We start from the raw sequence: 16393 nt of genomic DNA, 5'->3' as shown, positions 1-16393 counted from the left end.
CAGGTTCGTGCTGCAGAGATAATTCAGCACCAGCACCTTGAAAGGGACTCATAAAATGTTATAGTTCATACTGTGGGCGTCATAGAGTTCACATAGCCCTGGAATGCTTTTACACACATCTTCCAAGGCTTCGTAATATTTATGGCATACAAACTCTTTGATCTTAAGATCATGTAAGAATCTACTGCTGATTCTATTAAATAATCCGGATCATGTCTCTGAGTCAAATTAAAGTTATCTAATCAAGTATTTCAAAAGCATATATGTGTGTGTGTGTGTGTGTGTGTGTGTGTGTGTGTGTATACTTACATAACTTATGACCAAGATGGCCCTTTTTAAGAACGGCCTCATAGTAAGCAGGAAATTTCTATTGCTGCTTGCTGTCAGATACCTGGAACAGGAAAGAAAAAAAAAATCTTAAATAAGGATCAGAGTCCACCACACATATTTTCCTTTTAAGGTGAATAGGCTCCAGAACAAAAAAAAAAAAAAAAAAAAAGGCTGGAAAGGATTGAAGCTAAGAACGTGGCTTCTGGAGCCAGACCACTTGGGTTTCAGTCCTTCAGCTCTGCTGATACTGCCTGGAAGGTCTTGGTAAGTTTTTTTTAACCTCTTTGCACATCTGATTTTCTCACTTATAAAAGAGGGGATAATAGTGGTATCTACCTCACAGGAAGTCGTGAGGAATAAAATGGGATAATATATGGAACGGAACTAGCACAGAGAGCTATAAGGGTTACTCCCCCATCTGATTCCAAATAACCCAGGCATTCTGGCAACTATACGATTACACTGGTCACAGGGATGATATTAAACAAAATAAGAGGTTATTTGCCTACTTAATGTAATTTGATAGGTACAATATCTTCCACCCACAAAATATCTCACCACTTTAAAAAAGGATTCTAAGGGTATGTGAGGTTAAGTAACTTATCCAAGGTAACAAAGTAATTAAGCAGCGGTCAGACCAGAGCCCATCCATATGCAATCAATAATTTTCTCACCTGCCTATGACCTTTGGACCCAAACTAGGTTACAAGGATGTCACTTCTAGAGGGGCAAGAACTTGTGCGGACCCGACATCTGCCACAGCTCACTCACTTGTACAAAGTGGGAGCTCTGTATATCCACAAAAGACATGTGATTGGCTGGTTTTAATAAAGACGACGAAAGGGAAGCAAGAGGAAGCTGCCAACAAGCCCCAAGAAAACCTAAAGCAAGTCCTTTTCACCTGCATTCTATAAATGTAGATGTAAGTGTACAATTCTGTATTTCAAAGTACAAAGTGTAGGGGAAAAAAGTCAAATCAAACCACATAATCCAGCAGCAAGCATGTCCCACCTCATCCTTTTTTCCCTTTCCCCTGCCCTTTTTTCACTTTTTTCTTTTACTTTTTTGAGTCTAATTTTTTTCTTCAAAGGGTGCCTCCCCCTGAAGGGGCAAAACCCACAAAGGGACCAGCAAGACCTCCCAGGCAGGGCCATTGCCTTCCAGCTTTTGCGCTTCCGTAAAACAGCTTGCTTCTAGGGAAATGAAACTTACCCCTGAAATTCCATTGGCTCCCAAAAGCTCACTCCTGGTTGGTCCATTTCTAACACCTCATTTGCATATGGTGCAAATTTAATCAAAACCTAACACCCTATAAAAGCCTGTGTAAACCTACCGACGGGGTCCAGAGCTTGGAGTGTTAACTCCTCTGGGCACGCCGGCATAATAAACCTGAGTTCTCCAACCCCCCAAGTGCTGCTTGGTCTCTCGACAGGATTCAGATTTCTACAACACCCCAAACTCTCTTAAAATCTGCATTTAAATAAGGTATCTTCACACAGAAAGGATATTCTATAAGTGGAGCAAATGAGTTAAGCCCAAAAAACATACACAGAATCAGCTTTTAATAAACTCCAGACTGGATCCACACCCCCAAGCACTACATTAAAATCCATTCTTCTTCCATAGCTCTCAAAAGAGAGCCCGGCAGGGAGGAAGGTCAGGGATGCTGTCAGCTCTCACGTGGCAGGTGCATCGTTACAACCCCAAATGGGAGGGAGGGAGTCCACCGCTTCCTGAAACTGTGCATGACATTCTGCATACGTCTGCATCTGTGTATTTTCTTGGCTTTGCTCGTCAGTGTCCGTGAGGTCTGTGATTCCAGAAAGATGCAATCACTGCTATGGGCCTTTTCTCAGCTCTGCCTCTATGACTATCACTTTCTAGTCAACTGGACAAAGACCAACCCTGGATATTTCCACTACTCCTTTACAGGATATAGGGTAAGTGGCAGCAGGAAGGAAAAAGGAAGGGCAGTGTGGGAAGGGGAAGGGCCGGAGTTGCAACACATCTGAATACAAATGTACTTTTGGGGTTGGTCTGCTTTTAGAAGCTTCATTTCTCTTGTTTGTTTTAACAAAGTGGAAAAATTAGAAGTGGTTTCCTTTCTATAAAACAAACCACAGCGTTCCAGACTTTTTTTCCCCCCCAATGTTAAAATTAGGTAATTCAAATTTTGTTTCACTGGAAGCTCACTATGATGGTTATTTCAGTACAATATATTTATAAAGTGCCCCTTTGTTTAGAAATTGTTCTTCCATGAGAAATCCCATTTCCTCAGAAAGTTAAAGGTAGCAAATACTTTGCTCTTAAAAAAAAAAAAAAAGCATCCCAAAGCAAAGAAAGCCTAGAATGATAGAGAGCCGTGGTTGAAAAATGACCTCTTTTCAAGATTTCAATTTCTAGTTGTTGACCAATATTAAGTGAGAAAATATGCCAAAATGACACAACCCTCTTTTTCAGTAAACTCGAGGTCAGAGGCGGATTCCTCAGCGCTTACAAGGAGCTCTCCAAGTGCTGAATTATCTGCACCTCCGTTCCCCCTCCCACAAAAAAGCCAGACAGTGGAATTTTCCCCCTTAGTCCACGATGTCTGCGAAGTAGAACCAAACAACGACAAATAATAGCAACAATAATAAAAATAGCAAACAATGAATATGTGTCAGACACAAATCTAAATGACTGAAGTGTAGCCATCTCTTGACAACAATTTCTTGAGTAAGAACATTATAGCTCCTTTTTAATAGAGGAGGACATCAAAAAACTAGAAGTAATACATAACCATCGTGTCAGATTGTCTCAGCTACTCATTTCAACCACAAGCTAGTGTAGCCGAAAGTGCCTTATAAATACAAGGAACTATGCAAATGCCTTCACTGATCATTTCCAACTTCAGTCAAATTCTCCATGGTTTTCCCTGCAACGCCAGAGAGCATGCCAAACAACAAAACCAAATCACTGAGGAAACCACTAGAATGAGAAGCAAGGATCCAGGATTCAGTCCTTGTGCTTCTAACTAATTTGCCCGTGACCTGGTTCAAATCTACAGGAGCTTCATTTTCCCCCTGTATCAGTGATGGTTGGACTAAATGGATTCAGGGTCCCTTTCAGGTCTCAAGTATTGTTATCCTTGGATGTTCTCACCAACTGATGGCATCAAAGATGACAATGAAAGAAAAACACAGAAGAACCTACTGAAATTTTTAAAAAGGAATGCCAACTGATTACGGCAAAGCAAATACTGTTGACCCCTCACTTTTAAGAAGACCCTTGATAATTTGCTGTTGCATATGAAAAAAATATTTTAACATTAGTTTGGGATATCGATATTATAAAATTCTGCATTTTTAAATAATTTCTGATTTTAGGCAAATAAAAGCAAAAAATCAAGATTATTCAAAGTAAATTTCCTACCCTATGCTCCTTTATACTCCCAGTTTTCTGACCCCCAATTTTCTAACCATTAGCATCTACCTCCTAAGTTGATCATGTTCAAATATTCAGAACTAAATGGGACTTCTTCCTGAAGTACCTTCCTCCATAGCTACTCAGTCCTCAGATTGCACTAAGAGGTCTGAGCTGAGACCAGGACAATCAGCCACCTGAAGTCACCAACCCAAAATCTTGAGGGCTAAGTGAATCCTTATTATTTTAAGTCACTCAACTTGTTAACACAGAATTATTGTGTTAATAGGTAATTGATACGTATAGCCAGATGATCAGTAAATGCTTCAGAACCAGATTGTAAAAATATTTATCTGCCTCCACATATTAACTCCTCAAACACAGACACACAACCACCACAAATAACAACTATGAAGCAGGTGATATGTCTATTCTCATTTTATTGATGGAGAAACTGAGGCAGAAAGAAGTGAATGCATTTGCCTAAGATCATAAAGCCAGTTATTAGCAGAACTGGGCCTTGAGCCTCTGCATCTGGTTCCCCAGCCCACGCTCTCAACACTGTACCATGCTTTCAGCTCTTTCCGCACAGCCCCAAGGAGGGGTGCACATAACAAAAGCACCAAAGGAGTTCAGAGAAGGAATACATCGACATGGGCTGGAAAAAGGAAGGGAAAGGCTGCAAGGAAGACATGAGACTTGACCTGGACCTGGTGGGACAAAGAAGATGGGAGAGCAGGGGAAGGCAGAAGGGACCTAGGGCAGAGGTGCCCCACAGCTGCCCAGGGACTGGAGCGAGCACAGCCTGCCCTAGGCAATGAGAGCTCCCTGCAAACAGCATAGCAACACCTACTCCCATACTTGGTATGTACCTCCATGTTTCAAAGTCAGGTGTCTGAAATCTGAATAAAGAAGAGTTAAGTTGGTACTATAAAACCCTGACGGCTTGAACAGAAGTAGAACATCCCTAAATACGACTCATGTTGATTCCATCTGCCTTTTGCTCGACCACAGCTGGGCAAAGGGATCTCCCCCAGGCATCTCCCTTTCCCCTGAGCTTGCCCCAGTCCTTAGCTGGTGTCACCGTTGTCCTTAGGCCTCTGTAGGTACCTGGAGCAGGACTGCCTCTCCCCATGGTCCCAACCCTGACCTGCTCACCCAGGACACAGACTGGGCCACCGCTGCTGGTGGGAGGCTACCTTGTGTTGCCGGTCAGCATTCTTTCTTGGTCTCCCCCCTCCACTGTCGCATCCATGCAGAACGCAGGCCAGGCTGGCCCAGCCAGGGCTTTCTCTATCCTACTTTCATGCCTGTGACTTAGACTGCAGTCTGTACTGCAGAGCCAGGCAGCTTAGATTCAGGGCAAGGAGAGGGGGAAGTCTCACTTAAACCTTCCCAAAGCCATTTTCTCCAATCCAGCTTTCAATCTAAGGCTTTCTAGACCCATTTTACAGCTTTCTCCCCGGCCCCATCCTAATACACATGCTCTGGAGAAACTCATAACAGACAGTAAACCCAGCAGCTCTCAGCACCCCTGGTTCTATGCACTAAGTTCGTGCAGAGGCCAGGGAGGACATCTGGCCGCCTAGGCTTCCCGCTGACCACGGCTCCTCCTGAAACACATCACCTCACTGCAGTGCTGCCTGGGCTGTGGTCAAAGTGTGCAGAAGAGTAAATGGCTTAAGAAAACACAGCACCACTCACAGGGATGTAAGCAACGTTGACACAGGACAAGAGAAACCCTTCCTTGGTCAAACCAGAGACAGCCCATTTCCCCGGCTCCAACCCCTAATGCTCTTTATATTTAAGGCAGGAGGACTGAGTGTGAGAGCTGCAAGGGCCAGAAACTGGGCGTCAGTCATGAAATAGCCATCATTATAATAGTGAAGGCAACTCAGCTGAAAATACTCAAACCCTATGGCATATTCTCCATGGCCACAAAAATAAACAAATAAATAAAATGATGAAGGCATTCCCCTAGGAGGATAGAAAAAGGGTTTCCTCTCTCTCAAGCTCTATCAGCTCCCTGCTTCCTGGAAGAGAACCAATGTTTTCCTATAAGACAAAGCTTTAATTTGGCTTTCAGCATCCTTCCTGTTCACTGGACTCCTTTCATTCAGCTTTGGCACTGAAGTCAGACATTCAAGTGCAGGTTATTCATCCACAAGAGAGCCAGCTGAGGAGTGGTACTGAGGGGACTGGAGGGGCTGAAATCCAGCCTGGGGTCCATCCAACAACCTGTGAGCCCCAGTGCTGGCTGCATCTGCCCCAAGGAAGGGGGCCTTCTCCTAATTCACCCCAAAGAGCAAAAGGTGCCCGGATGCCAACATCATCCCGGCTTTTCCTCCTTCATCTGAATCCCGCTACTGACCAGCAGCGTCTCCGATCTGCTGTTATTTAATACCCACTCGCCAGCTTCATTGTCCTAACGACTGCCAGAGCCACTTACTTGTTTAATCTAATGTTCCCATTTTCTCTGCAGCCAATTTCATTTTCTCACTGACACATTATCACAGTGTCGCTATATTTCCAGTCACCAAGCCACGTGCAAAGCAACTTAATGTTCAACTGAAGAACAGCCTTTGTTTCTCTTTTAACTCAGCTGAGTTTCCCTTGCAGATTCAGCCGGGTGCTTCTGCACGGTATGCATTTAATTCAAGGAAATGCATTTTTAAAATCCTAATCACATAAGTCTTAACATTCCTTTTACAAATGCCACCGATACCAGGGCCCAATTGTTAGTTTAACGAGTGCATTTTCCCTGATCTAAGCTGAACGTAAGCCCCACTCAAAGTCCTCTGAGAACTGTCCACTCTAAAGATCCCCAGTCCTAGGGATTTCCATCCCTGAGGCTGGGCTGTCATCAAGGGTGGCCGATCAGTCCAGTCTTCCCAGTCCTGAGGAGCTGCTGGGACATGGGACTTTCAGTGCTCAAACTGGGTGCGTCCTGGGAAAATCTCCAGGAGAAAGCGTCACCCTGTAGGCCACCCTCCACCAGGCTGGGGGAGTACAGGAGAATAGAACGCTAGGGAGTGACTAAAACGTAAGGTCTGCAAAAATTTTTATCTCAAAGATAAAAATTATTTGTTTTTCTTGCTCTGGACACACACACACACACACACACACTCTTAATCCATGACTTGCTGTTCCTTATGAGTAAGAGTTTAATGAAAAGCAAGTGTTCCTCTGGTGGGAGATGTCTACTAATTGCCTGAGCTTGTCAATTCTGAAAATATGAGAACTAGAATTTTCTCACCCATACTTTCCAGCTGTCAGACAAATCTTCTTTTCTACTTGGATAAGCCACCATAAGGGATTCGTTACAGTATCATTTTGTTAAAATAACATAAAGGAGAGGAGGGCAGGAATAAACAATGATTTAACTACCACTCAGACTGCACAGAACCCTCATATGTGTAATCAATGGAACTGCAACAATTGCATTTACTGGACTATAAAGCTGCCTGGTTGACTGGAACAGAGGCTGATATATTTAAAGTTAAATTCAGATCAAGTGTAGAGCACAATTTTTCAGTCATACGTGAACACACATGTATTCATTGTCACATTCTTTTCCACCATGAGCTACCACAGGATCTTGTATACATTTCCCTGTGCTATACAGTATAATCTTGTTTATCTTTTCTATATAAACCTGTCAGTATCTACACATTTGGAACTCCCAGTCTGTCCCTTATTTTAAAATACACCGCATCTATATATGGTACCTAAAATGATCCTTCTTAGCTGTAAACAAACACAAACATTCTAATAAAACTAGAGTTCCGAATCCTCATAGCCTGTCACTTTGATTACATTTATTTATACTCTGCTATAGGTAAATTCATATATTCATTTTTATTTTTAAATATTGGTAAAATTTAGTTTAAAAGTTTATTAAAGTTTTCCTGTCTTACATGCCCCTCTTCTTTTTACTATCTTTTCCTCATATGCAAGGTTTAATGACTACAGGACTATCCAAAATCATCCCCACTCTCTTCAAACATGAAGGTTCCAATTTCCTGAGCCCTCCCACTGTAAACACCATGTTAGCAGAGCTAAAAGCAGATCTGCCCACTGTTGGTTGATTTTCTACCCAATATAGAAGAAGTACATTATAAAAGTTAAGCAAATACTTCAGACTGACAGAAACAACAGACATTCATCATGAGGAAAAGAAACTCCAGAAGAATCTATTTTGATATGTCCTTTGCCCAAGGAGGAAGCCTGACCCCTGCCACAGTCAGTTAGCAATCAATTTCTAGGGGTCCCACCTGCATGTGACCTTCAAACTGAAGAAAGGCCATCTCCAGGAGGGAGAGACTGGGCAGGGCGCCTTCAAGATGTGAGGAGGTGGCAGCTGGTGTCAGCTCTATAAGGAAGGTGATTAAGAATCCTGCTTGATCACGAATTCCCTAACTAGCACTTTAGGAGAAACAGATAGAAGGTGGGGACCGACAGGCGGCCAATGAAGCATTTCCCCTGGACGTGCTGGAAGGAAGCCAGCAGCTGGGCCGCACCAGCGTGGGCAGCTGGGCAGTGAGTGACTCCCGGCAGAGCTGGCTGGTGTGCCACCGCATGTGAAAAAGAAAAACACCTTGTCCTCATCTAAATATGATTTGGTTGAGGAACAAAAAATACAATTTCCACGCGGCCCTCAAGATGAGGTGCACACAAAGGTCCAAATCTGGTCCTTCTGCAGAAATAAGAGGCACAAACTGGGAACCACAGCCATCTGCCTAAAATTTTCAACTCTTCTCAGTCCTTAGGATTTTCACGGCTACTTTCAAGAATGCAGTATGCATGTGTTAACTGGCCTCCAGTTTTGCTGTGTTCCTGTTTCTTGGGTAGGCAGTCTCAGGGATTTCAGCATCCAGGTTACCGCAAACAAAAGTAAAATCAAACCTGCAGCATGAATAAGCCTCTTCCTGTTTTGTGCCCTGTGATTTTGGTTTTTTGTGTTTACCGCATGTGAACAGTACCAATGAACCCATTCACTGTTACAGACTTACCCTGGAGTTACTCCCATACTTACAATGTGCCATGAAATACGCTCAGGACCACAGACAGTCCAAAGAGGGTATGTGAATTAATCCGTAGTGCGTGAACCATTTTCACTCAATAGGATGATTTCATTTTTTATTTGCCAAAGACAATTATTTCCATCACTACACTTAAATTTAATAAACCCGTTATTTCTGCAACACTCAGAAACGTCTACTAAACAACTTCAATTACTGGTTATACACGCAAAAATCAGAGACAAACAAAAATTGCTCTGGAGCAACCAAAACGAATGTTTCCAACTCACAACATTCCAGTTTTCATCCTTAAAGCAAAAGCAGACCATGCGGACAAGTATGCTGTGGCAGTGACTGGCTTGCTGGTTCCCAGACCCTGTTTTCTTCTCCTTCCTGAGAAGATATCTTCTCTGCTTCACTTCCAGTTAGAGATGACCACGTGATTAAGTTCTAGCCACAGAAAGGTGAGTGGAAGGGACAGGTACCACTTCCAGGCCTGGTTCATAGAATCTCCCTGCAACATTTGAACATCCATGCATTTTCCTCTTCCTGCTTGATGAAGACAAGTATGGGGACCTAAAGCCATTGTTAAGAGCCCCAGACAGAGGGAGCCTGGTTCCCTGAATCACAGTGTGGAGGTGAGCTGCCTTCCCACCAGGAACATTTATTTAAACTTCATGTGAATAAGAAAGAAACTTCTCTTGCATGTGAGCCACTGTTATCTTCATAGAGATGCGAACAGTAGTGAGAAGTGGCCTCTAAAAGCCAGGGGAAATCTACAAATTCAACTTGTGAAAACAAAGCTGAGACACTCGGAAGAATTTATGTAAGAGTATCAGTGTCTCATTATTTACAAATACTAAATTAAAAAATATATATAATAGAATACAATGTTGGCATGGATTCCATGAGATAGACAAAACCATGGCCTTCTCCTGGGAGTGAAAGTTTATATAACCCTCTGCACTTTTTTCTGAATAGCCATTGGCATCACGCATCAAAACCTAAAAACACTTCCTCAAACTTTAGTAATCACAATCAAATCAGAAACACACGGAAAGCATTATGTCCATATTAGTGAAAAACCAGAAACAACCTAAATACCTAATTACAGAGGAATACTTAAATACATTTTAACATAACCATATAGGGGAATAACACCACTTAATCTTTTAAAATTATGTTTAAGAGAATATTTAAACAAATGTGTAATTATTATATTATATAATTATTATATAGTCTTAAATAAAAGTAGAACATGACCAAGTAGCATTATATAATAAGAATCCAATTGTTAAAATGTATAGATATGTATATGTGTGTGTGTGTGTATATATATGCACAACAAAAGATGGTGAGCTGGTACTGCCTGCATGTTCGTAATCCCCCAAAATTCCTATGTTGAAATCTTTTTTTTTTAAACATTTTTTATTGATTTATAATCATTTTACAATATTGTATCAAATTCCAGTGTGGAGCACAACTTTTCAGTTATATATGAACATATATATATTCATTGTCACATTTTTTTCTCCGTGAGCTACCATAAGATCTTCCCTATGTTGATATCTTAATCTTCAGTGTATGGTTTTGGGAACTGAGGGTTTTAGAAGGTAATTAAATGAGGTCCTGAGAATACAGCCCTCATGATGGGATTAGTGGCCTCATAAGAAGAGACAGGAGAGCTGCTTCTCCGTCTGCTTTCTGTCTTGAGGACAGAACAGGGAGGTGACCATCTGCAAATCAGGAAGACAGCCCTCACCAAGAACTGGGTCTGCCAGCACCTTGATCTCGGCTTTCCCAGTTCCGAGAGCTGTAAGGAATAAATGTCTTTTGCTTAAGCCACCTGGGCCTCTGGCAGTTTGCTGTAACAGTCAAGCTGACCAAGGCCGTACCAAAACATTAATAGAAGTTAGCCTGGACACTGACACTGTGTATCTCTTTTAATTTTGTCTTCATAATTAAAATAGCGACAATACAAAATGCTGGGGAGGACCCAGAGAGACTGAATCTCTCCTCCACCGCTGGAGGGAGTATAAAGTGGCAGAGTCAGTCTGCAAAGCAGCTTGGCAGTTTCTTAAAAATCTAAACATACACCTACCTTGCAACCCACTAATGGCACTCCTGGGCATTTACGCCAGAGAAATGAAAGTTTACGTTGGCACGTGTGTCCTGTACATGGATGTTCATAGCCACTTTATATCTAACAGCCCAAAATTGGAAGAAAAAAAAAAAAGTCCCTCAAAAGGTGAATTTAAACAAACTCTTGTCCGTATGGTATATCCATCCTGAGTGACACCACACAGCAATGAAAAGGAACAAACCATTGATACACATACCAACTTGGAAGGATCTCAAACACATTAGGTGGAGAAAAAAAAATCTTAAAATACTCTGATTCTATTAATATAACGTTCCCAAAGTGGCAAAATTATAGAGATGGAAAACAGATTGGCAGGTGTCAGGGTTTAGGGTTGGTGGCAGGGTAGAGGGTGGGTGTGACCACAAGGGGCAGCAGCATCTTTGTGTTGACAGAATAATTCAGCAACTTGATTGTAATGATGCTTCTACAAATCTACAGATACGATAAAATGGCTTAGACCTATACACTCACCTTGTACCAAGGTCAATGTAAGATCATAATACAGTTATTTGCAGTGTGATCTCTGGGGGGAAGTGGGTGAGGGTGAAAGGGACCTCTCTGTACTATCTTTATATTTTCCTGAGAATTTCTTAAGCATTTTAAAATAAAAAGTTTTCAGACAATCAGTCTAATCCAGTTCTAAAGCCCATGTCTTTCCCCCACTATGTCCTGTTGCCTCAATGAAGAATATTAAGCTCAAGGCATGAACAGGTGTTAAAAGAATCATAGGTCCAGCCTCTGTGGTTATTTATTTTGAAAAGGTTACTAAAAGCTGGATTTGGTTTCTGTTGTCAGCAACTGAATTTTCAGGACTCCTGGCTTCCTTCCTTCAATGGACCGGATACGGGATTCAATCGCCCAGTTTACAACCGAGATTAGTGGGAACTCTGATGTTTAAGAAGTAAAGTCAAACTTATTTATATCACTCTTCCCAAAAGCATCCGGAAACTTCATGGAAGGCCCACAGAATTAGAAGAGGGAAGATGTGGAAAATTGGGATAAACACTGTTATTGTAAACCAGAGAGATGTAATTTAAAGAAAAGCTTCGGACTCTGAACCTAAATTATACTCACCAAAACTCCACATAAACCTCAACAGCTAAACATGTCCATATATATATATACATATATTTATATAAATCTCCTGTAGCCAATTGTGTGTAACATAAACAAACACTAAATCATGATCTCTCTTGCCAGGCTATTTCTGAAAACCACTGCTAAATGGACTGTACAGTCTTCTCTTTTAGGTAATTCAAGTTCATGGAAAGTAGAAAGTCCAACCAAAGACAGGAAATAAAAAGAATTTAACATGCCTGAAATAAGCAAACCTTGCAAATAGCCTCTACTAATTATTAAAGAATTGAGATTTTTTTACTAGAAGGGCAGTTTACAGGTAAACTGAAAATAACTTAGTTTTTATCATTTTAAATAGAGGGGGGAAAAAATCCAGCACTGGTGGGACAGAATGGTTAAAAATAAACACCCAGTAATGCTTTGGCAATTCTAGGTCTTTGATGGTTCCATATAAATTTTACTATGATTTGTTCTAGTTCTGTGAAATACGTCCTGGGTAATTTGATAGGTATTGCATTCAATCTGTAGATTGCCTTGGGCAGTATGACCATTTTAACAATATTGATTCTTCTAATCCAGGAGCATGGGATATCTTTCCATTTTTTAAAGTCTTCTTTAACTTCCTTCACAAGCTTTTGATCAACTCACCTTTGACAAAGGAGGCAAGAATATACAATGGAATAAAGACAGTCTCTTCAGCAAATGGTGTTGGGAAAATTGGACAGCAGCATGTAAAGCAGTGAAGCTAGAGCACTCCCTTACACCATACACAAAAATCAACTCAAAATTGATCAAAGACTTAAACATAAGACAAGATACAATAAACCTCCTAGAAGAAAATATAGGCAAAACATTATCTGACATACATCTCAAAAATGTTCTCCTAGAACAGTCTACTCAAGCAATAGAAATAAAAGCAAGAATAAACAAATGGGACCTAATGAAACTTACAAGTTTCTGCACAGCAAAGGAAACCACAAGCAAAACAAAACAACAACCTACGGAATGGGAGAAAATTTTTGCAAATGAAAACGACAAAGGCTTGATCTCCAGAATATATAAGCAGCTCATACGACTTAATAAGAAACAACCAAACAACCCAATCCAAAAATGGGCAGAAGACCTAAACAAGCAATTCTCCAAGGAAGACATACAAGTGATTAATAGGCACATGAAAAAATACTCAATATCACTAATTATCAGAGAAATGTAAATCAAAACTACAATGAGGTATCACCTCACACCAGTCAGAATGGCCATCATTCAAAAGTCCACAAATGACAAATGCTGGAGAGGCTGTGGGGAAAAGGGAACCCTCCTACACTGCTGGTGGGAATGTAGTTTGGTGCAGCCACTGTGGAAAACAGTATGGAGAGTCCTCAAAAGACTAGGAATAGACTTACCATATGACCCAGGAATCCCACTGCTGGGCATATATCTAGAAGGAACCCTACTTAAAAATGACACCTGCACCCCAATGTTCATAGCAGCACTATTTACAATAGCTAAGACATGGAGACAGCCTAAATGTCCATCAATGGATGACTGGATAAAGAAGATATGGTATATTTCTACCATGGAATACTACTCAGCCATAAAAACCAACAATATAACGCCATTTGCAGCAACATGGATGCTCCTGGAGAATGCCATTCTAAGTGAAGTAACAGAAAGAGAAAGAAAAATACCATATGAGATCACTCATATGTGGAATCTAAAAAAAAACCAAAAAACAAAAAACACAAACAAAGCATAAATACAAAACAAAAATAGACTCATAGACATAGAATACAAACTTGTGGTTGCCAAGGGGGCGGGGGGGTGGGAAAAGACAGACTGGGATTTCAGAATTGTAGAATAGATAAACAAGATTATACTGTATAGCACAGGGAAATATATACAAGATCTTATGGTAGCTCATGGAGAAAAAAAGGCGACAATGAATATATATATATATATGTATGTTCATGTATAACTGAAAAATTGTGCTCTACACTGGAATTTGACACAACATTGTAAAATGATTATAAATCAATAAAAAATGTTAAAAAAAAATAAACACCCGCTCAGTTTTCCACTTTTATTCTTTTTCTGAGTGGAATATTGTGATTTCCAGAGTAGTTGTACTGCTACTGACTAGAGAAAAAGGTGGCTAAAAAGAAAATTTGAACCACAAATGTTTACGACCTCTTAAAAGTTTAAACAAAATGAACAGTAAATAATTTCAGCCAGATTTTCTCATATCAGAGGAAATAACATGTAGTTTATCTCGTTTGACTATACATATTGCATCCAAAGCTAACAATTATAACAAGATAAAGATGCCCAGCCTTTCTTTTTAGTCCTACATTAGTCCTAAACTGATTGGAACATAGTCACATCTGATTCATTTCCTAATGTTAAGAAATTCAAGACTAAGGGTACTGGGAAATGTTTTATTTGTTTAATTATTTTTTGACCTGGTTTCTCACTCTTCTGAAGACATGCTGATCAGACCTAGGAATGAATGGTGTATAACATCTCTGGTTCTAGAATCACATAGACTTGGATTTAATTATTGACTCTGCTGTTTCCTAGCTGTGAGCTGTTAAATTGCGAGGATTAAGGGAGAAAATACAGTGAGAGCCTTTAGCACAAAGCATGCCCTCCCCGCAGCCCGCACAGTCAGCAATCTCCATTATTTCTTCACACTGTTATTGCAAATGACTGGTTATAGTGAACATCAGAGAATTTTCCAACTCAATAGTTACATAGAAATTGCGTTAACAAGTGCCTTGCTGTTCAGATACGCCATGCTATTTTTAATAAAACTCAAGGCTTTTTTTCCTTTTTGTTACAAAGAGAAACTAGTTTTTTAAAAGACTGATTGGACACAGGATGAAAAGATCATATCTTCCCAATACACATTTTTAGTTTTATAACTAAATTGTGTTCACAGATATCGTGAATAAAACTCAGTGCAACTCAAGGAAAGGATCTTCCTAACTAGGTATCAAGAACATCATTCTGCAGCAGCAAAATAAACCAACCAGGACCATACTGTTGGCACAAAGATTCAGAAAACCAATTCCCAGGCACAGGACACAACAGTTTACATTCCAAAATTTAAAACTGCCCTGTTTGTTTATTTATTAATTATTGAAGTATAGTCGATTTACAATATTGTGTTAAAGTGTACAGCAAGGTGACGCAGTTCTACATGTATATTCGTACATATCTATATTCTTTCTTCTATTCTTTTCCATTTTAGTTGATTACAAGATATTGAATATAGTTCCCTATGCTACACAGTAACTCTTTATTGTTCATCTATTTTATATATGGTAGCGTACATCTGTTAATCCCATATTCCCAATTTATCCCTCCCTCCTGCCCTTCCCCTTTGGTAACATAGTTTGTTTTCTATGTCTGTGAGTCTTTTTCTGTTTTGTAAATAAGTGTGCTTGCAGTATTTTTTAGATTCCACCTATAAATGTTATCATATAGTATTTGTCTTTCTTTGAATTGCTTCACTTGGTATGATAATTTCTAGATCCATCCATGTTGCTGCAAATGACATTATTTCATTCTTTTTTATGGCTGAGTAATATTCCATTATATCTCATCTTCTTTATCCAGTCATCTGTTGATGGACATTTAGGTTGCTTCCATGCCTTGGTTATTGTAAATAGTACCCCTATGAACACTGGGGGTTCATGTATCTTTTTGAGTAACAGCTTTCATCCTTTCCAGATACATACACAGGAATGGGATTGCAGGATCATATGGCAACTCTGTTTTTAGTTTTTTAAGTAACCTCCATACTGTATTCCATAGTGGTTGCACCAATTTATATTCCCACCAACAGTGCAGGAGGGTTCCTTTTTCTCCACATTCTCTCCAGCACTTATTATTAGTAGACTTTTTGATGATGGTCATTCGACCGGTGTGAGGTGATATCTCAGTGTAGCTTTGATTTGTATTTCTCTAATAAGTAGTGATATTGAGCATCTTTTCATATAACTGTTTTCCATCTATATGTCTTCTATGTAAGTCTTCTGCCCATTTTTTGATTGGGTTGTTTGTTTTTTGATATTAAGTTGTAAGAGCTATTTGTATATTTTGGAAATTAAGCTCTTATCATTTGCAAATATTTTCTCTCAGTCTGTTGGTTGTCTTTTCATTTTGTAAAACTGACTATTTTTATGTAGTTTTTCTTGGGTGCCTTCCTCTGTTCAAATGCAATGCTACAGTCTCCCTTGTTTCTCAATTTATTTTAAAAAGAAAAATTTTCCAGGAAGACATAATAACAAACTAATATTAAATGCAGTGCATGAAGATTCCTGTGCTTAAAGATTCACTTTCACTTTGCTACCTAAATTAATACTGGTTAAAAAAAAAAAAAGACAAAAAGCAAAGGAACAAAATCCCATTCTATATA

General features: G+C 40.0%; 1 protein-coding gene across 6 annotated transcripts in view; it reads right to left on the bottom strand.

The window, feature by feature from the left end:
• The window catches only part of TMTC1 (transmembrane O-mannosyltransferase targeting cadherins 1), a 239872-nt gene that overhangs the window by 130917 nt on the left and 92562 nt on the right, over positions 1–16393 (bottom strand). For all 6 annotated transcript variants that reach the window (XM_032473164.1, XM_032473161.1, XM_032473163.1 and 3 more), the window contains one exon: positions 310–391. In XM_032473164.1, the coding sequence (XP_032329055.1) occupies positions 310–391 (82 nt within the window). The remainder of the gene's footprint in view (positions 1–309; positions 392–16393) is intronic.

This window comes from Camelus ferus, chromosome 34 (genome assembly GCF_009834535.1).
Source record: "Camelus ferus isolate YT-003-E chromosome 34, BCGSAC_Cfer_1.0, whole genome shotgun sequence".
NCBI classification, from domain to species: domain Eukaryota; kingdom Metazoa; phylum Chordata; class Mammalia; order Artiodactyla; family Camelidae; genus Camelus; species Camelus ferus.
This window is presented reverse-complemented; position numbering and strand designations above follow the sequence as displayed.